The sequence below is a fragment of the Symphalangus syndactylus genome, chromosome 2, assembly GCF_028878055.3.
Source record: "Symphalangus syndactylus isolate Jambi chromosome 2, NHGRI_mSymSyn1-v2.1_pri, whole genome shotgun sequence".
Taxonomy (NCBI): Eukaryota; Metazoa; Chordata; class Mammalia; order Primates; family Hylobatidae; genus Symphalangus; species Symphalangus syndactylus.
The window spans coordinates 36,323,264-36,348,406 of record NC_072424.2 but is presented as its reverse complement, the minus strand read 5'-3'; the positions used below and the strand labels follow the sequence as shown (position 1 = coordinate 36,348,406).

The 25,143-nt window shown below is 39.8% G+C and overlaps 1 protein-coding gene across 28 annotated transcripts in view; it reads left to right on the top strand.

Moving 5' to 3' along the window:
* GBF1 (golgi brefeldin A resistant guanine nucleotide exchange factor 1) overlaps nucleotides 1-25,143 on the top strand; it is a 143,819-nt gene that overhangs the window by 26,527 nt on the left and 92,149 nt on the right. Inside the window, exon 1 of one of the 28 annotated variants that reach the window (XM_055251036.2) lies at nucleotides 11,902-11,941. The exons of the other annotated variants lie outside the window; for them this stretch is intronic. Within the exon in view, the coding sequence (XP_055107011.1) occupies nucleotides 11,917-11,941 (25 nt within the window). The 5' untranslated portion in view covers nucleotides 11,902-11,916. Of the gene's footprint in view, nucleotides 1-11,901; nucleotides 11,942-25,143 lie in introns of those variants that run through there. 28 annotated transcript variants of the gene reach the window in all.

The following is a 25,143-nucleotide window of genomic DNA, read 5'->3' as shown; positions in this document are numbered from 1 at the left end:
TAGAGATAGGATCTTGCTGTGTTTCCCAGGCTGTTCTCAAGCTCTTGGCCTCAAGCAATCCTCCCACCTTAACCTCCCGAAGTGTTGAGATTACAGGTGTGAGCCACCGCACCTGGCCCTAGGCTTTTAAAAGACAATTTTCTCCACCTTTTTTTTTTTTTCTCTTGCATTGGCTTTTTGAGGACACCAGCCCATTTGTGTTTAGAATGTTCTACATTCTGGGTTTGTCTGTGTCCTTGTGGTGTCATTTAACTTGTTCCTCTTTCCTGTATATTATGTACTAAAAAGATTAAAAGCTTGATTAGATTCAGGTTAAATATTTTTGGCAAGAGTATTTTATAGATGATACTATGTAATTCATATTATTATTATTATTATCATCATTACCATTATTTTTTGAGACAGAATCCTGCTCTGTCACCCAGGCTGGAGTACAGTGGTGTGATCCCGGCTCACCACAGTCTCCACCTCCTGGGCTCAAGTGATCCTCCCACCTCAGCCTCCCAAGTAGCTGGGACTACAGGTGCATGCCATCGTGCCCAGCCAATTTTTTGTATTCTTTGTAGAGACGGGGTCTTGCCATGTTGCCCAGGCCTGTCTTGAACTCCTGGGCTCAAGTGATCCACCCACCTCAGCCTCCCAAAGTGCAGGGATTACAGGTGTGAGCCATTGCACCCGGCCTTATTTCATATTATATCACCACAGGAAGCACATCCTGTCAGGTTGTCCTGCAATTGTTGATTTTTTTTTTTTTTTTTTTAGACGGAGTCTTGCTCTGTCACCCAAGCTGGACTGCAATGGTTTGATCTCAGCTCACTGCAACCTCACTCCCGGGTTCAAGTGATTCTCCTGCCTCAGCCTCCCCAGTAGCTGGGATTACAGGCGCCCACCATCGCACATGGCTAATTTTTGTATTGTTAGAGACAGAGTTTCGCCATGTTGGCCAGGCTGGTTTTGAACTCCTGACCTCAGGTGATCCACCCGCCTTGGCTTCCCAAAATGCTGAGATTGCAGGCATGAGCCACTGCACCCAGCCGCAATTGTTGATTTTAACAGTTTTGTTACTTGCTTCTGATGGTGACTGCCATATCTCCTAATTTTGAAACATGTTAATTTTTCTTTTTGTAATTTTAAGTAATCTGTGAAGTAATATTTTCGCACCTTGTAAATATCCTGTCCTCTAATATCCTTTTACCTAATGGTCATCCACTGATTAATATTTGACTGAATCTTTTATTTCACTGGTCACAGAATGATTTTTCTAATTCTGTCATTTTTTCTACATTTATTAGCTAGCATTTTCTGTAAAGAACCACTTTCCCTCATCAACTGGAGGATAAACCAATTTCTTCTAAAAAGGCAGGGTAAATGGTTAATTCATTCCCTTTAATTGTCAGTTTTCAGATTCAGAAGTGAGTGTTGATAATGATCACTAGTGGTGCCAAATGTGGGTCTGCCTCTTCCTAGGGGCTTGTGAATATTTTTTAGTGTTTTACAATTAATTACAGATATGTTTTTTTCCATTGTTATTTTTGGTGCTCATATTATTTCAAGTTTGGCCAGTGTGCATCCCCTTCAGACTGGTTCCTTTGTCTTTTGACATGACATCTTTGAACACTTCCTTGCTTTCTGGTACAATCTACCAGCACTAAAGGGAAAAAAGAATAGAATAGAAATTATCAGTGTATCTGGCCGGGTGTGGTGGCTCACGCCTGTAATCCCAGCACTTTGGGAGGCTGAGGTGGGCTCATCACGAGGTCAGGAGTTTGAGACCAGCTTGGCCAGCATGGTGAAACCTTGTATCTACTAAAAATACAAAACTTAGCCAGGCATGGTGGCATGCACCAGCTACTCAGGAGGCTGAGGCAGGAGAATTGCTTGAACCCAGGAGGCAGAGGTTGCAGTGAGCCAAAGTCGCGCCACTGCACTGCAGCCTGGGCGACAGAGCAAGACTCCGTCTCAAAAAAATAAATGAATAAAATAAAAAATAAATTAAAAAAAGAAATTATCAGTGTATCATACTTAAGAAGGGTAAGTATTGTTTTTTGCAACTTGTTTCAGTTAGAAACCTGTATTTTCTGGGTTGTAGCGTAAGCTGTATCTTTTTCTATCCATCATGGTCAAAAAAGTTTGAAAGCTGGTAGAAAGTTTGTGATTTACTCCTGTTCTAGCACTGGTTTGAATTTGTCTGTCTGCAATGTTATTTCATGGGCAAGAAGTCAAGGAGGATATTGAGTCAGGGTGCCCTTCTCACCATTTTCTTGACATTCTGTGAAGGACTCTGTGAGGCACCTTAGCCCCCTTGACTTTTGGGAATGAGTGGATTCTTCATCCCTATCAACTTTGATTTCAGTAAGACAGTTCTATTTAGATGGTTGTTTCTGGATGAATCAGCTTTTGCCAGGCAGAGATTAATTTGAGCCTATTTGAGTCGTTATAATCCTGGAAAATATTAGAGTAAGTACTCTTCCCCCAAGGAAATAAGAATTGTGAAAGTAATTATGACTGATTAGTCACTTTGCACATTATCCCTTTTATGTGATGCTATACAGATTGTTTAGACATATCATGTTAGACATGGCCACCCTTTTGAATCATTTTGGTGGACTGAGGGAATTATTTGTCCTCGAAAGACTCCAAAAGAGCATCTTCTCCAGGAACTTTTCTGTTAGTGGAAGTTCAACAAATATTTCTTGATTACTTACTATGTGCCAAAAACGGAACTAGGTTCTAGGGACCTAGTTTTCAAGGAGACTGACACAGTTCCTGTTCTCATAGTTTATGGTCTAGTGGGCTGGTGATTTGAGAAGCTCTGGAATTTGAGCAGACAACTGGGCACTAGTTTGAAGTCTGCCAGTTTCCACATGTGACCTCAGGAGATTGTGTATGCTTTGGTTTGCTGAAAGAGGTTCTAGGATGGTCAAAAGAATAGCATTGGTGTTGTCCACGTTGTCCGTCCCACCCCCACCCTCTGCCCTAGCCCTGCCTGCCTGGCAGTGACCCTGGAAATTCTGTGCATGGCAGCTTCATTAGCTGCTTTTAGGGCCTTGAATGTCTTATAGTTGATTGGTCTATTAAAAAATTTTTTTTCACCTATAATATGTTCTATGATATGATTAATCTCTTTATATTGGCCTTTGATTAATCAGTCTGTGCATCACAGAACTGAACTGACCACAGTTGAACCATAGGATAAGTTATCAATGGCTGATTGTTTTTTCTAATAAAATTCAACTTTGCATTTGAGTCCTCTTTGGCTTGGGCTTCTGACACAATTTTTAGGATATTGAAGTCTAGAGGTGCAAAACAAAGATTTTTTTTTTTTTTTTTTTTTTTTTTTTGAGAGGGAGTCTCACTCTGTCGCCCAGGCTGGAGTACAGTGGCTCAATCTTTGCTCACTGCAACCTCTGCCTCCCAGGCTCAAGTAATTATCCTGCCTCAGCCTCCCAAGTAGCTGGGATTACAGGCACCCACCACCACGCCCAGCTAAGTTTTGTATTTTTAGTAGAGACAGGGTCTCACCATGTTGGCCAGGCTGGTCTTGAACTCCCGACCTTAGGTGATCTGCCTGCCTTGGCCTCCCAAAGTGTTGGGACTACAGGTGTGATCCACCGCGCCAGGACTTTTTTTTTTTTTTTTTTTTTGAGACAGAATCTTGCTCTGTTGCCCAGGCTGGAGTGCTATCTCCTGGCCTCAAGTGATCCACCGGCCTCAGCCTCCCAAAGTGCTGGGATTACAGGCATGAGCCACTGCGCCCAGCCAAAAACAGATTTTAGTAGCCGTTTACCTTATGGTGCTAAAAGAATGAGGAAAGCTGTTTTTTCCAGCCAGGGTCTTATAGTCCCAGTTCACAAATAACAAAAGTGTTTTTTAGTAGCAGCCTACTACCTTTAGCCCAAGGGTCTCATGTGAGGAAAGTAGTACCAAAACCCTTGTAACTTTGAACAGGATTTAGCTTCATAATCAGTAGAACATTTCATCATATATTTGTCTTTTGAATCCCAGAGAAAGCACCTAGAAGTAGGCTTTGGGAGCGTTGGGACCTCAGAGAGACCATCCCCTTGTGTAGGAATAGTATTCCTAGGATTTTCAAGGGTAGAAAGAGGTGGTGAGGCAGTGAAGCAGTTAAACAGTGGTTAAGAACTTTCTAAAAGAGAAAGTTGGAGTGAATGTTGGAGTACAAATGTAGTCCACAAAAAGACCTGTGACCTATCATTTGCTCGAGTGGCTTATCGTGTTCTGAATTTAAAGTGCAGTTCTTTCTCCTTTGCCTCTTTTTTTCTGGGATGAATCTATATCCAAGTTACATTATTTAATACCTACTATAGCTAAATAGTTTTTGTGACCAGAATCTGTTGACTCTGATAGGATCCTGGTTCCCTTTGGCCTGGGAAAAGAAGTTCTTGGTTCAGTCCACCTGGACAGAAGCATTGTAGGGAAAATAGTCAAAGGAAAATGGACTTCGGTTCTCAGACTCCAAGTAGGTCTCATTAATCCTCCCAAGTGAGCCAAGACTGCATCTTAATCAGTTTCATTTCAGGGGTTTTAAATAATGTTTCTGGGCTGGGCGTGATGGCTCATGCCTGTAATCCCAGCACTTTGGGAGGCCGAGGCAGGTGGATCAACTGTCAGGAGTTCTAGACCAGCCTGGCCAACATGGTGAAACCCCGTCTCTATTAAAAATACGAAAATTAGCCGGGCATGGGTGTGAGCGCCTGTAATCCCAGCTACTGGGGAGGCTGAGGCAGGAGAATCGCTTGAACCCGGGAGGCGGAGATTGCTGTGAGCTGAGATCGCACCACTGCACTCCAGCCTGGGCAACAGAGGGAGACTCTGTCTCCAAAAAAAGACCTGGCACGGTGGCTCATGCCTGTAATCCCAGCACTTTGGGAGGCCGAGGTGGGCAGATCACGAGGTCAGGAGATTGAGACCATCCTGGCTAACACGGTGAAACCCCGTCTCTACTAAAAAAAAAAAATTAGTTGGGCATGGTGGTGGGCGCCTATAGTCACAGCTACTCAGGCGGCTGAGGCAGGAGAATCGCTTGAACCTGGGAGATGGAGGTTGCAGTGAGCTGAGATTGCACCACTGCACTCCAGCCTGGGCGACAGAGCTAGACTCTGCCTCAAAAAAAAAAAAAAAGAATGTTTCTGTTGCCAAGGTTCTATAAAGAAGAAAATGAGTAGTGCTTGCCTTTAGTAGAACTGCTTTTTATTTAGAGAATGGGAGATGGTGCCAGGGTCCTAAGTAATCCTGGGTAGGCTGTAGGCTTAACAGTCAACAAAATGGGTTGTGTGCATGTAGTAAAGGAAGGTAGAGAATGGGACATATTTGGGTTGGTAATAGTCTAACAAAAGCTCCAAAGGGAAGGAAAAAGTTGGCTACCAGAGTTTGTTTTACTGCTATTTAGAATGTGAATTCATCCCTATTTCCCTTTTACCTAATTGGTATCAGGACGTTTAATCAAATGAACAGATGGTGAATTTTCTTGAATTTTTATTTTGAAATAATTTCAAATTTAAAGGTGCAAGAATAATAAGTTTCCCATATGTCCTTTTGCTACTTACACACATAAACACACACAAACACACACACACGTATGTATGTATGTATAGACATAAAATTATTTTTTGGCTGGGCACAGTGGTTCACATATATAATTCCAGCACTTTGGAAGGCCAAGATGAGAGGATCACTTGAGCTCAGGAATTTGAGATTATCCTGGGCAACATAGGTAGACTCCATCTCTACAAAAAATTAAAAAGCCAGGTGTAGTGGTGTGTGCCTGCTGTTCCAGCTACTTGGGAGGCTGAGGTAAGAGGATCACTTAAATCTGGGAGGTGAAGGCTGAAGTGAGCTGTGATCATGCCACTGCATTCCACCATGGGTAACAGAGTTAGACCCTGTCTCAAAAAAAGAAAAGTACATAAATAAATAATTTTTTCTAAATCATTTGAGAGTAGGTTATATACATTGTGACTTTTTTTTTTTTTTTTTTTTTTTCAGACAGTCTCGCTCTGTCACCCAGGCTGGAGTGCAATAGCGTGATCTCAGCTCACCTTCCGGGTTCAACCGATTCTCCCTGCCTCAGCCTCCTGAGTAGCTAGGATTACAGGCGCCCGTCACCACGCCCAGCTAATTTTTGTCTTTTCAGTAGAGACAGGGTTTCGCCATGATAGCCAGGCTGGTCTCGAACTCATGACCACAGGTGATCCGCCCACCTCGGCCTCCCAAAGTTCTGGGATTACAGGCGTGAGCCACCGCGCCCAGCCTATCATGATCTTTTATCCCTTAATAATTCAGTGCATATTTCCTAAGGACAAGGATATTCTCTTACTAATTTAAGTATAGTTATCAAATTCAAGAAATTTAGCATTGATACAATAATTTACTATTCATATTCCAATTTTGTCAATAAACTTTTATTGTTTGGTTTTTTTTTTCCGCTTCAGCCAAGGATCACAAATTACGTTTAGTTGTCACGTTTCTTTAGTCTCCTTTAATCTGGGACAGTTCTTTAGCTTCTCTTTATGCTTCATGACATTAGCATTAAAAACTTTTTTAAAAAATTTTTTCAGCCAGTGGTTTATGCCTGTAATTCTAGCATTTTGGGATGCCAAGGCAGGAGGGTCGCTTGAGGCCAGGAGTTTGAGACCAGCTTTGGCAACATAGTGAGAACTCATTGCTTCAAAAAATAAAAAAAATTAGCTGGGCATGGTGGCGCATGCCTGTAGTCCCAGCTACTCAGGAGGCTGAGGTGGGAGGATTGCTCGAGCCCAGGAGTTCGAGGCTGCGGTGAGCTATGATCATGCCACTGCACTCCAGCCTGGGTGATTAAGAAAACAAACAAAAAAACATTAAACAAAAACACTTTTTTTTTTTTTAGAGTTATGGAGTTATCTGTAACTCCATAACTGTTCACAGAGTCTGGTGGTGGGATCGTAGCTTACTGCAGCCTAGAACTCCTAGCCTCAACTGGTCCTCCTGCCTTGGTCTTCCAAAGTGATGGAATTACAGGCATGAGCCACCACAGCCAGCTGACATTGACATTTTTTATAACTACAGACCAGTTCATGTCTGTGTTCTTTCTTTTTAAAAAATTGATCCATAATTATACTTATTGGTTACATGTGATATTTTGATACATGAGTACAATGTGTAATGATCACATCAGAGTATTTAGGATATCCATCACCTCAAACATTTGTCATTTCTTTGTGTTGGGAACATTTCAAATCTTCTCTTATAGCTATTTGGAAATATACAAAAAATTATTGTTAACTATAGTCACCCTAATTTATTTATTTCTTTCAAGAATATTTCTCATTTTGGGTTTGTCTGATATTTTCTCATGATTAGATTCAGGTGGTGTGTGTCTATCATGAATCTGTAATATATGCCACTACTGATACAATGTCCTTCTCAGGTTATCACAACTGCAGGTGCTGTTCATTGGTGATACTAATTTTGATCATCTGGTCAAATGTTAATCTGATTTATTTACTGTATAGATGTTATTTCCCCTTGCAACTAATAAGCAATCTGTAGGGAAACACTTGAAGATCATACTCCTCTTTAAACTTTCCCTCTAATACCTAACATACATTGATAATTCTTGCCTGAACCAATTTCTGGTTGTAGTTATGGTGAAATTTGAGTGGTTGCTTAAAATACTTGTTCTTAGGTGGACACAAACTGTCTTTCTAGCTTGCTTCTGTTTGTTTCTCTTCCTATAAGAAACACAATTGTATACCCTAAAGATCTATATTTTTTTACCTCTAAATCTAGTAACTAAAAAGAGTTGAAAATTGGAAAAAGGTTTGGCTCAATGAGGCTTGACTTGGAACTTGGTAATTTCCTAGAATGGCCACATCACCCAGTGGAATTTGTTCTCCACTCAACCAACAGCCTAAGTGCTTTTTCTCTAAGCCAGACTGACAACAGCCATGTGAAGTGGATTCTTTTTTTAAAATTTACTCCCTCTTTTAATAAGTGGGATCTGCTATGAATTCATCATTATATTTCAGCTTTTGTTCTCAAATCTATTTTAATAGCTTGATTCATCTTATTAAGAACTTCCACTTAAGCTTTAACAAAATCCATAAGGTTTGGAAATGCCCATTGTCCAGGAGCTTTAAGAGAGAAAAGGTTAGGAGAAATGTTTTCCTATTCTCCTTTTCTATCATTTTTTTCTTTCCTTCCCTCTTATTTTTCTGCATTTTTTCCTTGTGCCTTTCCTTTCATTCCTTTGAAGCATGATTAGGATGCATGACTGAGCCTCCAAAAGCAGAGAGAAAAAGAAGTATTGCTTCTTGAGACTCAGGTTTTTTATTGTTATTACTATGGAGAATAGGCTAATTATATGATAATTATGACCATTACTAATGAATGCCTTATCAGCTATCAGGTATGTTTCTTCGAGGGAACCTTGCCCTCAAAAAAAGTGGCTTACGCCTGTAATGACCAGCACTTTGGGAGGGCGAGGCAAGAGGATTGCTTGAGCTCAGGAGTTTGAAACCAGCCTGGGTAACTAGTGAGACCTCATCTCTACTAAATTTTTTTATTTTTAATTAGCCAGGCATGGTGGCACACACCAGTAGTCCCGGCTACTTGAGAGGCTGAGGCAGGAGGATCTCTTGAACCCCAGAAATCAAGGCTGCAGTGAGTAATAATGGCACCACTGCACTCTAGCCTGGGTGACAGAGGAGTCGCTGTCTTAAAAAAAAAAAAAAGAGAGAGAGAGAAATAAGTAGAGACAAAAGAAAACAACTAGAGAGTCAGAAAGAGGAAAGGGGCAGAAGTAAAGAACTTGGGGATGGGGATGGGGAGGCAAGGGTAAGAGAGAAGGACCGAGAATACAGAACTACTAAAATAGGAAAATGGGAGTCAGCTCTAACATTTACCTTTGCCCAGTCCAGTGTGTGGGTTTTCCCCTTTCAGTAGAATATACTATGAGATAGGATGAGATGGGGTGAATGAAATTGTCCCATCTTGACTCCTTGGATCTGTCTATCTGGAACTGAAGGTTTTACCGTGTAATGTGACTTGATAGCCTGATCCTAGTGGGTTGGGTAGGAAGAGGCTATTAAGTGATGTTTTTTGGCTTGCTAGCATTAACAGAGTTATTTTTAACCTCCCATTTCAATCTCTTCATTGTTCAGGTTCCTCTGCTGGCTACCATGAGAGCAGTCAAAATTAGCAACTATATAAAATGAAGTACCTCTTGTCTCCCCAGTCACTTCCAAAATAAACAGGGAGTAATACTGTCCATATTTTGTCTCACTTTACTCTGAAGGCTAGCAATAGAGGAAGCATGGATTAGTGCGTAGTGATTTCTAGGCTCTGCCCTCTGGACAGATTCCCCTCTGAGTGCTCCAGTTGAGTGACAGGACCATGTGGCAGGAGTGCAGCTGGAAGTATATCATCGGCAGATTTGGGTTGGGTAAATATAGCAGGAGCAGGATGTCAGTGTGGGAGATGGATTGTTCTGGGAAAGGAAGTGTTGTCTTTCGTCTGAGAAACAATTTCCTGCACTTCTGGGACTTTTGCTTTCTTCTTTTTCTTTTTTTTCCCAGGGCAGAGCAGGAGTTGGCAGGGGATTGGTACACTTGCTGAATTCTATCTCTGGATGTCTGCATGTTTCTACATTTGAAGTTGGGAGTAGTAGAGATCAGATCTGTTTCAGCCAGTTAGGAAATGGACCTAATAAATTATCATACTCATGCCTTATGTTTCGCTTTTTGAAGTTTTAAATTAAAGCACCTATCTGCTTAGAGCCTGTTTTTAAAAAGTTACTGTTCTTTTAGTGAAATAGACAGGTTGAGAGGCAAAAATAATTACATGAAGAAAATCAACTCTATTGCAAGTCAGACATGAGGCACCAGCTGGCAGGAAACAGCTGGGATATTTCTGGGGGCTAGACTCTTCCACACCAGGACTTAACTCTTCAAGTGATCTCTGTTATCTGAGCTACTTAAGATAGCTACCTACCTTACCAACAATCTGCATAAAATACTAAATCTACTAAATTATGTGATATTTTACAATTGACTAGAACTTCATAATTTATAAGGTGGTTTTTCATTATAGCCTTTCAATTTTAGAATCTATAAAGCACATAAATTATAATCTATAAATTGTATTTGTATAAATTATCTATAAATTATATTTATATAAATTATTATAACAGACTCTAATATATATAATCTATAATAGATTATTTCTATAAACATATTTATAGAAAAGTTGTAAAGAAGTTCTCATCTATCCAATGCCCAGTTTCCCCTATTATTAACATCTTATATTAATATGACACATTTGTCACAATTAATGAATAAATATTGATTCATCATTAATTAAAGTCCATACTTTATTCAGATTTCATTAGGTTTTTACTTAATGGCCTTTTTCTGTTCAAAGATTCCATCTAGGATACCACATTACATTTAGTCATAGCATCTTGTTAGGTTCCATTTGGCTGTAACAGTTTGCCTGTATTCTTTTCAAGTTTCACAAAAACTCACAAGATAGACTGTGCCTTTATTAATATTCCCCTTTTACAGATAAAACTCAGGTTCCAGAAAAATTAAGTAACATTTTCAAAGTTACACAGTAAAAGCTTCTTTTAAAGTGTGATTATGATTTGGAAAAAGGCGATGAGGTTATTTATTTGCTTTTCACGTGAATAAGGGCAGACTTACAGCTAACCTTCAGGTGGGCCATTTACTCAAGAGGAACAAGAGATAGAGATGAGTCTAGCTTGTTCCTGGACTCTTCTGTTTTGCTGGAGACAAATTAACATTATTATTTTAATCACAATTATTTGGGGAAAACCCCTTTCTCTTTGATTCTGCTATGTCTACCAAAAGAACTGATGGCAGAAAATCCTGATTTAGCCTTGTTCCCTGGCAACAAACTTCAGGCTGCTTACTGGTCCCTGTTGTTGGATACCAGGTTCAGTAGGAAAGTCTGCTGAGAGTATAGCATGAACACTAACCCAACTAGCCTATTTCCAGTGCGTGTGGCAGTAACTATCTGGGAATAGGAACATGAGTTTTTAAATTCCAGTGTCTAATTGGGTAGGCTGAAGTTCTGGCTTGGAGTTAGGAGATTCACAGAACTGCAGTGCTAAGAGATAGTAGAAAAATTTAAAAATTCAATAAGACATGGCATTTACTGACTCTGAATGCTCTGTCCAGAGGGATGAGTAAAGGGGAGAGGTGAGAGGAGGTAAAGTCGCGTGTTACTAATGATGCTAGATACTATTAAAAGATTATCACAAGGAGGTGGAAACTATTGAGGTACAAACCATCAGATCTTAAGGTAAGGAGTCACTCATCTTGCCCAGAAAAGTAGTAGTGAAGATAGTACCTGGATCCTAAAAGGTAACTTTTAAAGTACTTCAACCTAAGCTGACAGAGGGTAGGAAGTTTATTGATACCCTTAACAACCACTTGTTAGTAGAGCCATTTTAATTAATGGGAAAGGGGATCATTCTCCGTTTATGCTTTTATTATATGTAGCTATGAGCATAGAAGCTGGTTTGGACCCTCTGGTGACTATTGCCCTCTTTGGTAAACTCTTGAGGCCAGGACCTGGCTTTATCTCCAGAAGGAAGCTGTGGAAATAGCAATGAGCAAAACAATGAGAAAGAGCTTTAGAAAATTTGCGAATATTGTGTATCTTCATGGCATGACGGAGTGGGATTAGGACAGGGGGGAAAGTATAAACCACCAATTATAGGAGTCTTTAAGGGCTTGGGTGACTGAGGCCTTCTGCTAGGAGGCTGGGAGGTTGTTGATTACAGCAAAGATGTAACAGGTATTGAATACTAGAGGATAGACCTCATACTCTGAAAATGCTTTTACCTCAACAGTTTGAGAGAGAAATATGAAAGACAAAGTGACAATATGAAGAATGACTATTCAAAGTGCTTCTACCAGTAAGTCTTGTCTGTTGGCCATTTTTAACCTGTAGGTAGGGGACAAACGTGGGAGGATGTCTTATTCAGAATGCAAAACAGGAGACAGTGAAGTACCTGTGTTTCCAAAGAACTCCGAATTGAGCTGTGGTGGAAGAGGAGGAAATTTCTTACTGTGGTCTTGTATAATGTGAAATCTTTGTGAAGTCTCAATAGATGTTAAGTCTCCAAGGAGGGGAGACTTTGTAGCAGCTAAAGAAGCTTAGGTTCAGTGAGCCTCCAGTGGGAATACAGACAGAGATGTCCACTGACATTTCTGCAACCAGTTTTGGTGAGTGGAAAGCAACTAGGTAAGTTTCACTTTTTGCAAGAATCCCAAGTGACCCTTTGTACTATGGACTGAGGTACCTGCTTATCTCTACAAAAACTATAGAGGAGACACGACAGGCTTTAACTGGAAATTGTTCATGGTTTCTTAGAAGGGAAGCTCATATCCTATTAAAGCACTTTAGAAAAATAAAGTCAAATTAGAGATAAGAGGATCTTTACTTGCATTTTCAAGAGCTTTTTTAAAAAATTGAAGTGAAATGCATATAACATAAAATTAACCATTTTAAAGTGAAACAATATAGTAGCATTTAGTACATTCACAATGTACTCTATCTAACTCCAAAACATTTTCATCACCCCAAAAGGAAATCCTGTACCCATTAAGCAGTTGCTCCACACTTTCCCTTCCCCTCCAGCCCCTGGTAGCCATCCATCTGCATTCTGTCTCTGTAAATTTACCTATTCTGGATATTTCATATAAATGGAATCATATAATATGTGACCTTTTATGTCTGGCTTCTTTCTCTTAGCATAATTTTTTTGAGGGTCATCCATGCTGTGACATGAATCAGCACTTCAATTCTTTTTAGGATTGAATAATATTCCATTGTGTGTGTATACCACAATTTGTTCATCTATTCATTCGTTGATGGACATTTGGACCATTTCTTCCTTTTGGCAATTATGAATAGTGCTGCTAGGGACATGTGTGTACATGTATTTGAGTATCTGTTTTCAATTCCTTTGGATATATACCTAGGACTGGAATTGGTGGGTTATATGGTAATTCTATGTTTAACTTTTTGAGTAACTGCCAAACAGTTTTCTATAGCAGCTGAACCATATTACATTCCCACCAAGAATGCATGAGGGTTCCAGTTTTTCCACATCCTTACCAACACTTGTTATTTGTGTTTGTTTTATATAGCTTCAAAAACTTTTGAGACTGGATAGGACTTTGGTGATAAAGCTCCTTTCAGTTCTTATGGATCTTCTGACATGCTTCTCTCCTGAAGTAACTGGATGGCTCTTCTGGGCCAAAGAAGGTATTGAGGTTTTAGCTTTTACTTTTATACTGAAGGATTACTTTCTTCCAAAATTTGCAATAAACAGCGAACACAGATTTTTACAGATTTTACAGGTTGCCTAGACAGGGTCGAATTCTGACTTGCCAAAAGAAGAGTATCAGTTACACTTTGGATCTTGGAAGTAGATGGTGGTATTTCTGGTTTCATTTGCCATCAGAATCCTGGACCAGGCAATAGGCTAGATCTTGCTGACTATACAGGTAGCTCAGTTTGCTTACAGATTACCAGCTTATCTTCTTGCTTACAGAATAACCTTCTGGGGAGGGAGTTAACTCTAGTTCCTGATAAATGACTGGCTCTTTTTAAGGTGCTATATAAACTGAATTTGGATGTTACTTCGCCACTACTTACAATGATATTATATACAGATATTAAAACTCTAACGTTCCCATCTCCTTACTGTGTGGCAGGGTGGTTTCTTCTTTTGATATCTTCTACATCAAACTGTTGAGTTCCTAAGTGTTCTCTTCTTACCCCTCTCTTTTTTAGTCTCTCAGTTTCTACTTCTTGCATCTATATATTTTGTGATTTGTCTAATAGTAGTCACTGTGATTAATGTTTTAGTTTGTTTTTCTCTTGTGAAAATTATTTTCTTCTTGTGAAAGGTGAAAATGAGTTTCTTCTCGTGAAAGGAGAAAACTGGTACAGAAATCTAGGACGCTGGAACTTCTAGCTCTCTCAGTTTTTTCTAGAATTGTAGCTTTCCTTCTTTTTTTTCTTTTACTGTTTTCTCCAATTTATATGTTGAGTGGTAGGTTTTTCTAACTTTTAGAAAAAAATTGTTTTGCTGTTTAATGTGTTTGCTGTATTTCCTTGAAATATTATAAATCAGAATACATTTTAGTGTTTATTGCTGCCATTGGTTGCTTTAAAAAAAAAGGTTGAACCTGTTTTCAAAGTAAACAGAAAATTGTAGCCTCTGCTTACCTTCCTCCTTTCCCCACCACAACACACAGTGGTGTTGGGTTTGCAAATTCATCCTAACCATTTGATCAAAGTCAGGCTTTGAACAAGGCTTTATAGTGAGGTGTGGTGAATGACAGGTATGTCTGGATTTGGCCTTGAGAGATTTGGGGATGTAAAAGCATGAGGGTTTTTTTTTTTTTTTCTGTCTTTCTTTCTCTTCTAATGTACTGTGGTCTATAATAGGTTGAGTTGTAACATTCATTAAACCACTCCTCTCATTCCCTGTTTTCAAAGCTTATCAGGATGACTTTGATTTAGTTATTTGGAACCAAAAAGGCAGTTTGTGGAGCCTGGTCTGGAGCTGTGTAGCAGTAATATATCAGAGATCAGACTTAGGTCCCAGTGGGATTATTCCTCAGGATTTATTTGCCTGGAAGTACACACAGGAGCCAAATGGTATGTATGGAAAGCTTTGCTGGAATGCAAATTGGACACATTTTGTTGGGACCTGTAGGGGATTTTCACTGCTTCATAATTTTTCAAAGGTTTGTTATACATCAGACAGTCACTGCCTCTTCTTTAAATCTTTAAATCCCCCCTCTTTTTCCTGTTGTAAAGGTCAGATTTTTTTTGACAACTGTGTGCAGGAACAAGATTTGCTAAATCCCTTCATTTTTATTCATACAAATATCGGAATTCAGTGAGCATCAGTTATTCCAGCATTTAGAGGTAAGGAAAACTCAGGGAGAATCTTGTGAATCTCAGCTTTGTGCTAGGCATATATCTCTGGGGATAAATTTGCTGCCTCAACTTTAACCCCTTGACTGCTCTGATGTGAGACGACACCCTTACAGTGGCTGCCTGGTATGTGAAACCTACTCTTAACTAACCCCCATTTATGGCTGTAGGATATGTAATGTAATTACTGGGAGGGGACTGTGTTGGACTCTTCTGATGGGGCCTTTTTGGCTGTGACAAGCCTTAGATTAGTGTTGGAAGAGAAGCACAATTCATTCCCTCCAGTGGAGCCCCTTCTTTAGGCATATTTAGATTTTAATGGTATCATAGGCAATAACCACTTTTAATTTGCAGATGATTCTTTCTCAACCAGTAGATGAAATAATGATATCAAATGGTACATTTCCCCATCAAACTTGCTTAGTTTGATGTTATGTTATTATGTTATCTATTGCTGGGTAACAAATTACCCCAACAAATTACCCCTCCTACCCATCTATTGCTGGGTAGCAAATTACCCCCCAAAATGTGGCAGCTTAAAATAAAATAAAATAAAATTTTCACACAGTTTTCTTTTTTTTGAGATGAGGTCTCACTGTGTTTCCCAGGCTAGTCTCAAACTCCTGGGCTCAAGTGATCCTCCCACCTTGGCCTCCCAAAGTGCTGGGATTACAGGCATGAGCCACTGCACCTGGCCTATTTCACACAGTTTCTAAGGGTCAGGAATCTGGGAGCTGCTTAGCTAGTGGTTCTGGCTTAGGGTCTTTCAAGATGTCAGCCAGGGCAGCAGTCATTTGAGGGGGTGGGCTGGAAGATCCATTTCCAAGTTCATTCATGTGGTTGTTGGCCAGAGGCCTCAGTTCCTCACAATGTGGGCCTCTCAATAGGACTGCTCACAGCATGAAAACTAGATTCTCCATAGGTGAATGATCTGAGAGAGAGCAGAAGCCACACTTTGTTTTCTGACCCAACCTCAGAAGTAAACCTCAGGAGTAACCATCACTCCTGCTATATTATAGTAGTCACATAGACCAACCTAGATACATAAAGATGTAATCATTGGGGACATCACTGGTAGTCATCTTGGAGGCTGGCCTTGCAGGAAGTTAAATGGAAATTTTTAGATGTTCACTGGGACTTAAAGATTGATTTTTTTTAATTTGAAAAATTTTGTTCTCCCCAGTCAGCCCTGTCTCCCCGTCTTCTCCCAAACCTTTATGTCTCTGAAATTGTCCAATATGTGTATGGCAAATATGTATGTGAATACTGCTTTAACATGTTAATCTCTTCCTCTTCCTTTGCTATCTCAGCCATAAGCGCTAGTAAAAACTTTCCGTTTTTCTAAAGCAAGCCAGTAAGCATGATCGATCTACCTCCTCTACCCCTGTTTTGCTGGGACATCCATGACAGCTGGTCAAAGGAGCCTTCTGCTCATGAGAGCACTTCAGCTGGATTCAGATAATCCTTTGTGGTTCCTCCACCTATTTACCACTGATCCTCTAAAATTTGGTGCAGATTAACTAGACTGACTAGAGTTACAGTGTTACCATGTTTTTTTCAGACTGAGATATGTAATGATACAATGATATGAGCTCTTTTTGGATTCTATCCAGGATCTCCAAAATGGAGATAAAGACCTAATGATCAGAAGTGATTTAAAAACGAAATTACTTATTTGTCACTAGATAGATTCATCTGGTCCTTTGTATACTAGTCAGATAAAAGCCTTAGGAGTTGGCCGCATGTGGTGGCTCACGCCTGTAATTGCAGCATTTTGGGACGCTGGGACCCTGAGGTGGGCGGATTACTTGTGGCTAGGAGTTCGAGACCAGCCTGGCTAACACAGTGAAACCCCATCTCAACTGAAAATACAAAAAAATTATCTGGGTGTGGTGGCACACGTTTGTAATCCCAGCTACTTGGAAGGCTGAGGCATGAGAATCACTTCAACCCAGGAAGCAGAGGTTACAGTGAGCCAAGATCATGGCACTGCACTCCAGTCTGGGTGACAGAGCGAGACTCTGTCTCAGAAAAAAAAAAAAAAAAAAAGCCTTAGGAGTTATTTACTATTTTTCACCTTTCTAGGACAAGCAAGTCAATAGCCACAGTGATGAGAAATGCACAAGCAGACCCTAAAGCTAACCAGGGACACTGTCCTGCCTTTGTGTTTGGTAATCATTCCAGCTATGCAGTTTCATTGATGTCTTTCCCTCCTTGGTACATACCTTACTCTATACCTGATAATAGAAATCCTTGTGAGAATATATGTATTCAGCTCTTGGTGACAGGAGGTGGGTGGAAGTGTGGGGCAGAGAACAGGGGTGAGGTTGTTAAAATGGAGAATCAGTTTACTTTTTCAAAAATTCTGGAAGCCAGACATGGTGGCATGCGCCTGTAATCCCACCTACTTGGGAGGCTGAGGCAAGAGGATCATTTGAGCCCAGGTGTTTGAGACTAGCCTGAGCAACATAGTGAGACCCTATCTCAAAACAAACAAAAATTCCAGAGCATCTTTGGCTTCCTAGGAAATAGCCTAAGGCTGTAAATAAACCCTGGCCTCATATTCCCGTTGTCATTTATTGGCCTAGTAGACAATTCATAACTGGGAAAATCCTTTGGGTGTTTTTTTTTGATTTAGGTTTTATAGAATCAGAGAGGTTCCAAAATTGTGTTTAACTCATTCTATAGAAGACTATAAATAAAAGTAACAAAGCAGGCAAACAAGAACAAAGACCTTTGTGCCATAAAATCAGTATTTAGGCCAGGTGTGGTGGCTCATGCCTATAATTCCAGCACTTTGAGAGAGGCCTAGGCAGGAGGATTGCTTGAGCCCAAGAGTTCAGAACCAGCCTGGGCAACATAGTGGGACCCCGTCTGTACAAAAAAAAATTTTAATTAGCTGGGCATGGTGGCAAGTACCTGTAGTCCCAGCTACTCAGGAGGCTGTGACAGGAGGATTGCTTGAGCCCAGGAGGTCAAGACTTCAAGTGAACCATAATCATGCCACTTTCCAGCCTGGGCAACAGAGTGAGACCGTGTCTCAAGAAAAACACAAAAATCACTATTTACCTTCTCTAACCCTTATCATTATGTAAACATAATTTAATAGTTTAATCAGTATGCCTTATTATCTTTTATTCGTTTTATTCATTTAGTATCATTTTTTAAAGTATATTTTTATAGGCACTCTAGAACCTTGCTGAAATTGGCTCAGGATACTCTTCAGTGGGGCCAGAAGTTCTTAGCATTATTTCATACAGAATTTTCCATTCATTTACCTAATATATTTATCATCTTTAGTGACATTATAAAAATACATTGAACCAGAATGCCATAGATTAACTATCCTTTTTAAATTTTGATTCATTGTATGTAGTAGAACCTTATCTCTGTATTGATAACACTGTTCTTCTTTTTCTTTTTTATATTTTTAATTTTTAATTTAATTTAAATTTTCAGACAGGGTCTCTGTCGCCCAGGCTGGAGTGCAGTAGTTTGATCACAGCTCACTGCAGCCTTGACCGCCTGGGCTTAGGTCATCCTCCATCTCAGCCCCCCTGAGTAGCTGGGACTACAGGTGTATGCCGCCACTCCTGGCTAATTTTTATATATGAATATTTTGTAGAGATGGGTTTTTGCCATGTTTCCCAGGCTAGTCTCAAACTCCTGGGCTAAAGCAATCCACCTGCCTGAGCCTCCCAAAGTGTTGGGATTACAGGCGTGAGCCACCACACCCAGCCTGCTTTTCTTTTAAATTATTTTCTCGAAGTAATAGTCCCATTGGTAGAGTGGGTTTTGTAGCTATGATACATCCTATGTTGAGTTTCCTTTCTAACTTCTCTTTAATTTTGCTAATTTAATTGACAAGATGATGCTTTTATAATTTGTTTCACATTTCTTTAATTACTAGCATTTTCTCAAGTGTTTTACTGTTTGGGGGTTTTCCTATTGAATTATCTGTTCTTATCTCTTGGCCACTTATTGGACAGAAGTTGGATAGGAACCTTTCGGATTTGTATTACATGTATCAGGTTCTTTCATATCTGGATAGTGTGTTTTTTTATTGCCAAGTCTCCTTTTTTTTTTCTATTACTATGAGTTATTCACTGCTTGTTTGTTTGTTTGTTTGTTTTAAATAATACCCAGACTGGTCTGAGACTATGGGCTATTTCAAACCTAAATAGGTAGTGGTATTTTTTTATCCTTACAGAGAAGTGCTTCAACTAGTTTATTTGCATTTGAAGTGTAGAAACGAGAGGTCCTGGCTGAACTTTTGGTATGGGAGCAGTGTGTGTGTGGAGAGCAGGCTATCCATGATAGAAGGAGGGGAGTTGAGGACAAGGCTGACACCAGGCCTATAAATACCCTAAGGTTTAGCTTTGTACTTTGAAATAGGAATTAGGTCACTTTTATTGTCTTCCGCAAACTTTTTACTGGTTGGCCGTGGAGAAAAGGCATTAGGACTTTTAGAGGAAATGTTACTGTTTCCAGCTCTCAGAAAGGTGGAAAGTGCTGATATTGGTCAGCTCTACTCTTGTTTTCTCATTTCTGTTAGACTGAGGTGACCAAATGGAAAGTGTGGGAGTGGAGATTTGATATTCGGCTTCCTAAGTAAGAAACGGAATTCTGAACAATGAAAGGCCTTGCCTGTATCCCTTTGCCGTGGCACCATGCCTTGGACAGATGGACGGGGAGCTAGTTACCCAGCATCTGTCATTCTCCTTACCATTGACAAAGGTTCTCTTTTACCTTTATCATAGGCTGCTGTGTCCAGTCATTCTAACTGGGCTCTCTGCAGAGGGACCCAAACCCCTAGAACTTTTCTTTTCTTTTTTTTTTTTTTTTTTTGAGAGAGGGAGTCTTGCTCTGTCGCCCAGGCTGGAGTGCGGTGGCACGATCTCGGCTCACTGCAAGCTCCACCTCCCGGGTTCACGCCATTCTCCTGCCTCAGCCTCCTGAGTAGCTGGGACTACAGGCACCCACCACCACGCCCAGCTAATTTTTTGTATTTTTAGTAGAGACGGGGTTTCACTGTGTTAGCCAGGATGGTCTCGATCTCTTGACCTCGTGATCTGCCCGCCTCGGCCTTCCAAAGTGCTGAGATTACAGGCGTGAGCCACGGTGCCCGGCCCCTAGAACTTTTTCTAAGGTCCTAGTTTCTAGTATTCTCTTTGGCCTTTCCATTTTCTTCTCTAAAATAAGAAAATTCTAGAATCTCTGGGACAAACAGAAAAGAAAAAAAAATTTTAATGATAAAAAAATAAGAAAATTGGACCAAATGATCTCTTAAGTATGGTGTATGTATGTACTTGTTAATTAAAGACAGGGCCTTGCTGTGATGCTGAGGCTGGAGTGAGTAGCACAATCATGCAATACTTCACTACAGCCTTGAACTCCTGGGTTCAAGCAATTCTGCTTCAGCCTCTCCAGTAGCTGGGGCTACAGGTGTGTGCCACCATTCTCGGCTACTTTATTTTTTCATATTTTTAGAGATGGAGTTCTCGCCAGTTCTGCCCAGGCTGGCCTTGAACTCCTGCCTCAAGTGTTCTTCTCACCTTGGTCTCCTAAAGTGCTGGTATTGCAGGCATGAGCCACTATGCCTGGCTCAGATGATCTCTAAAGTCCCTAAAGTCCTAAGATTTTTTGGAGTTTGATGTCTTCCCACACAAGTTTGGAAATACTTTCAGAGGGATTCTATTCCATATGAATGTCATTACAATTTTAATGAAAATTTTGATGTAGTGATATTATAGAATATATTTTAAAGAGGTAAATATACACAATCTTCTGTGCATTTTGAGATAGTCTAACTTGATAATTTTCCTTTGTCTTTCTGTTGTCCAGTTGTCAGTTTTCAGATAAATTCTGCTTCAAACTTGTTATGTAAGCTTCTTTTGGGCATTTAGTTTCAAATTACTGTTTCCAAAATCTTGTATTTCTTTAAATTTTCAATCATTCTTAAAAATAGATTGATATTGCATGAATGTCAAGAGAACCTCTTCTATTTTCATTTAAAAATTTTAGTCATTGCTTCTCGGCCTTTTGGCTAAGATCAAGTGTAAAAATTTTAATCATTAAAATATACTACAGTGTCTCTATATTAATTTATCTGAAGATGCATCAGTGTACAGTCAGGTGCTGCATAACAACATTTCAGTCAACAGTGGACCCCATACATGATAGCGGGTCCATAAGATTATAATGGAGGTAAAAAATTCCTATCACTTAGTGATGTTGTAGCCATCATAATGTCATAGCATAACATATCACTCATGTGTTTCTGGTGATGCTGTTGTAAACAAACCTGTGCTGCCAGTCATATAAAAGCATAGCACATAAATTATGTACAGTATATAATACTTAATAATAAATGACCATTACTAGTTTATATACTTAATATATATCATTGTTTTAGAATGTACTCTTTCGACTTATCAAGAAAAAAGAGTTAACTGTAAAATAGCTTTAGACAGGTCTTTCAGGAGGTATTCCAGAAAGCATTATTATCATAGGAGATGACAGCTTCATGGGTGTTATTGCCCTGAAGACCTTCCAGGGGGACAAGCTGTGGAGGTGGAAACCAGTGATATTGATGATCCTGACACTCTGTGGGCCTAGGCCAATGTGAGTGTTTGTGGCTTAGTTTTTAACAAAAAAGTTTAAAAAGTAAAAAATAAAAAATTTAAAAACAGAAGAAACCTTATGTAATAAAGATATAAGAAAATATTTTGTACAGCTGTAGTATGTTGTTTTTTTTTTTTTTTTTTTTTTTTGAGATGGAATCTCACTCTGTCGCCCAGGCTGGAGTGCAAGTGGCATGATCTCTGCTCACTGAAAGCTCAACCTTCTGGGTTCACGCCATTCCCCTGCCTCAGCCTCCCGAGTAGCTGGGACTACAGGCGCCCACCACCACGCCCAGCTAATTTTTTGTATTTCTTAATAGAGACGGGGTTTCACCGTGTTAGCCAGGATGGTCTCTATCTCCTGACCTCGTGATCCACCCGCCTCAGCCTCCCAAAGTGCTGGGATTACAGGCATGAGCCACCATGCCCGGCTGTAGTATGTACGTTTTAAGCTAAGTATTATTATAAAAGTCCAAAAGCTTAAAAAAATTTAAAAGTTATAAGGTAAATTATGGTAAGCTAAGGTTAATTAATGAAGAAGAAAAATCTTTTTAAAAATAAATTTAATGTAGCCTAAGCGTAGTGTTTTTAACGTTTGCAGCAGCATACAGCAATGTCCTAGGCCTTCACATTCGCTCACTATTCACTCACTGACTTATCCAGAGCAACTTCCAGTCCTGCAGGCTCCATTCATTCTAAGTACCCTGCACAGGTTTGCCATTTTCTACCTTTTTTTTTTTTTTTTTTTTTTTTTTGAGACAGAGTCTTTGACCGTCACCCAGGCTGGAGTGCAGTGGCACAATCTTGGCTCACTGCAACCTTCACCTCCTGGGTTCAAGCGATTCTCCTGCCTCAGCCTCCTGAGTATGTGGGACTACAGGTGCCTGTCACCACGCCCGGCTAATTTTTTGTATTTTTAGTAGAGATGGGGTTTCACCGTGTTAGCCAGGATGGTCTCGATCTGACCATCTGCCTACCTCGGCCTCCCAAAGTGCTGGGATTACAGGTGTGAGCCACCATGCCCGGCCCATTTTGTATCTTTTATGCAGTATTTTTACTGTACTTTTTCTGTGTTTAGATATACAAATCCTTACCATTGTGTTAAAATTGCTTACAGTGTATAGTATTCAGTACAGTAACAGGCTGTACGGGTTTGTAGCCTAGAAGCAATAGGCTATACCATATAGCCTAGATATGTAGTAGGCTATACCATGTAGGTTTGTGTAAGCATACTCTATGATTTTTGCACAATAATGAAATCACCTAACAATGCATTTCTTAGAATGTATCTCTGTCCTTAAGCAATGAATGCATATCAGTTAAGCCTGTGAGGTAGGCCTGAGGATGTGGAATAGCAGACACCAATATATCCTAATCCCAAGAGGCAACTTCTTTCATCTCTTTTAGTAGATTCTTTTGGAATTTACTTCTATATTTCTAATTAACAAGTGTGTATTGCTGCTTCTTAGTTTTTCAGATTAAAGGATAGAGCTCCACTCATTTGTTTTGTTTCTCTGTCAATATTTACAAGAGACAAGCTATCTTAGAACTGGAAGAGACTTCAGATCCTCCAGAGAACTAAACTCCAAAAATGTCAAGGGCTTGGCAGATAACTTAAATGAAAAGAATAGGGAGTAGTATGGACTGTGGCAGACTAGAATTCTGTGCCATCTAAGGACATTCAATTCAGTTTTAACTCTGCACATATCAAACAGTTGCAATATATGGACCTTGTTTGGATAGCGATTTATACAACAAATGATCTTTAAAAGTTTATGGCAGTTATAGAAATTGAATAATTGCAAATTGAGCACTAACTAAAATTTTTATATTAAAGCAATATTACTCTTTTAGATTTGATGATAATGATATTAAGGTTAAAGATGTATGAAATGATATGATAGGCAAGATTTGCTCCAAAACAATATGGGAATAGAAGGGAATAATGAAAAAACTAGATAAGCCCTAAGTTGCTAACTATTGAGGCTGGGTTTGGGGTATTTGGGCGTTTGTTAGTCTATTTACATAATTTACATTTATATAATTTTGAAAATTTTCATAAGCGTTTTTTTTAAAAGACTTACGTGGGTAAAACCTTGTCTCTTTTGAAGAGGAATGTTAGAATGAGGAGAAAAGGAATCCAGATTAAGCGAGAATAAAGGTAGTTCTGTTAGCTATACTGATTAAGGGTTGTCACCAGAACCTTACTAGTATATTCTGTTGAATAAATATGTATTTGTTATTATACATATTTATTTGTTTGGCATATTCTGTTAAGTTTATTTGTATACTCAAATAAATATTTATATCTTAAGTAGTGGACAATAACATTCATTCCAAAATGTGGTTTCACTTATTCTCAATAAACTCATTTATTGCTATTAAAAAAATAAAACACAACATAATACTAAGCAAAACACATCTATGGACCAGCCCAAATTTGTAAGCTGGCTTTCAGTTTGTGATTCCTGAGTCTATTCTCACCAGCTTGTTTTACAGAAGAAACTAAAACATAAACCAAGGTCACATAGCTTATCGGGGGAAAGCTAGAACTCAGGTCTCCTGATTCCCCATTCATTGCTGCTGCTTATGAAAAAAACTGCCCAACTGACTTAAATAAGAAAGAAGAGTTATGGTTTTGCCTGGCAATTGTCTCCTGTTTCCTAACCTTGACTATTTTTTTTAGAATATAGGCTTGAGATTTGTCTCCTCTCTTTTTGTAAGATGATAGGGATAAGAGATTCAGCCTTAAAGTTCTGGTAGAAATCCAGGTCTAAGGATAGTTATATTTCTTTGAATAATAAAGAATTGTAGGCCAGATGCGGTGGCTCACGCCTGTAATCCCAGCACTTTGGGAGGCCAAGGCGGGTAGATCACGAGGTCAGGAGTTCAAGACCAGCCTCACCAAGATGGTGAAACCCCGTCTCTACTAAAAAGACAAAATTAGCGGGGCGTAGTGGCAGGTGCTTGTAATCCCAGCTACTCAGGAGACTGAGACAGAGAATTGCTTGAACCCAGGAGGTGGAGGTTGCAGTGAGCTGAGATCATGCCACTGCACTCCAGCCTGGGCGACAGAGCAAGACTCTGTCTCAAAAAAAAAAAAAAAAAAAAAAATTATAGGCCGGGCACAGTGGCTCACACCTGTAATTCCAGCACTTTGGGTGGCCAAGGCGGGCGGATCACTTGAGGCTAGAAGTTCGAGATCAGGCTGGCCAACTTAGTGAAATCCCATCTCTACTAAAAATACAAAAATTAGCCGGACCTGGTGGCGCGTGCCTATAATCCCAGCTACTTGGGAGGCTGAGGCACAAGGATCGTTTGAACCTGGGAGGCAGAGGTTGCAGTGAGCCTACATTGCACTACTGTACTCCAGCCTGAGCAACAGAACGAGACTGTCTCAAAAAAAAAAAAAAGTAATTGTAGCATTTAAGCAAGTTATAAGCATAAAACTTAAGATGAGGCAGGACTGGAAAAATGAACCCCTTGGTTCTATTTGGTCCCCAAGTGACATTTCACTGCCACTAAAAATTGCTGCTGT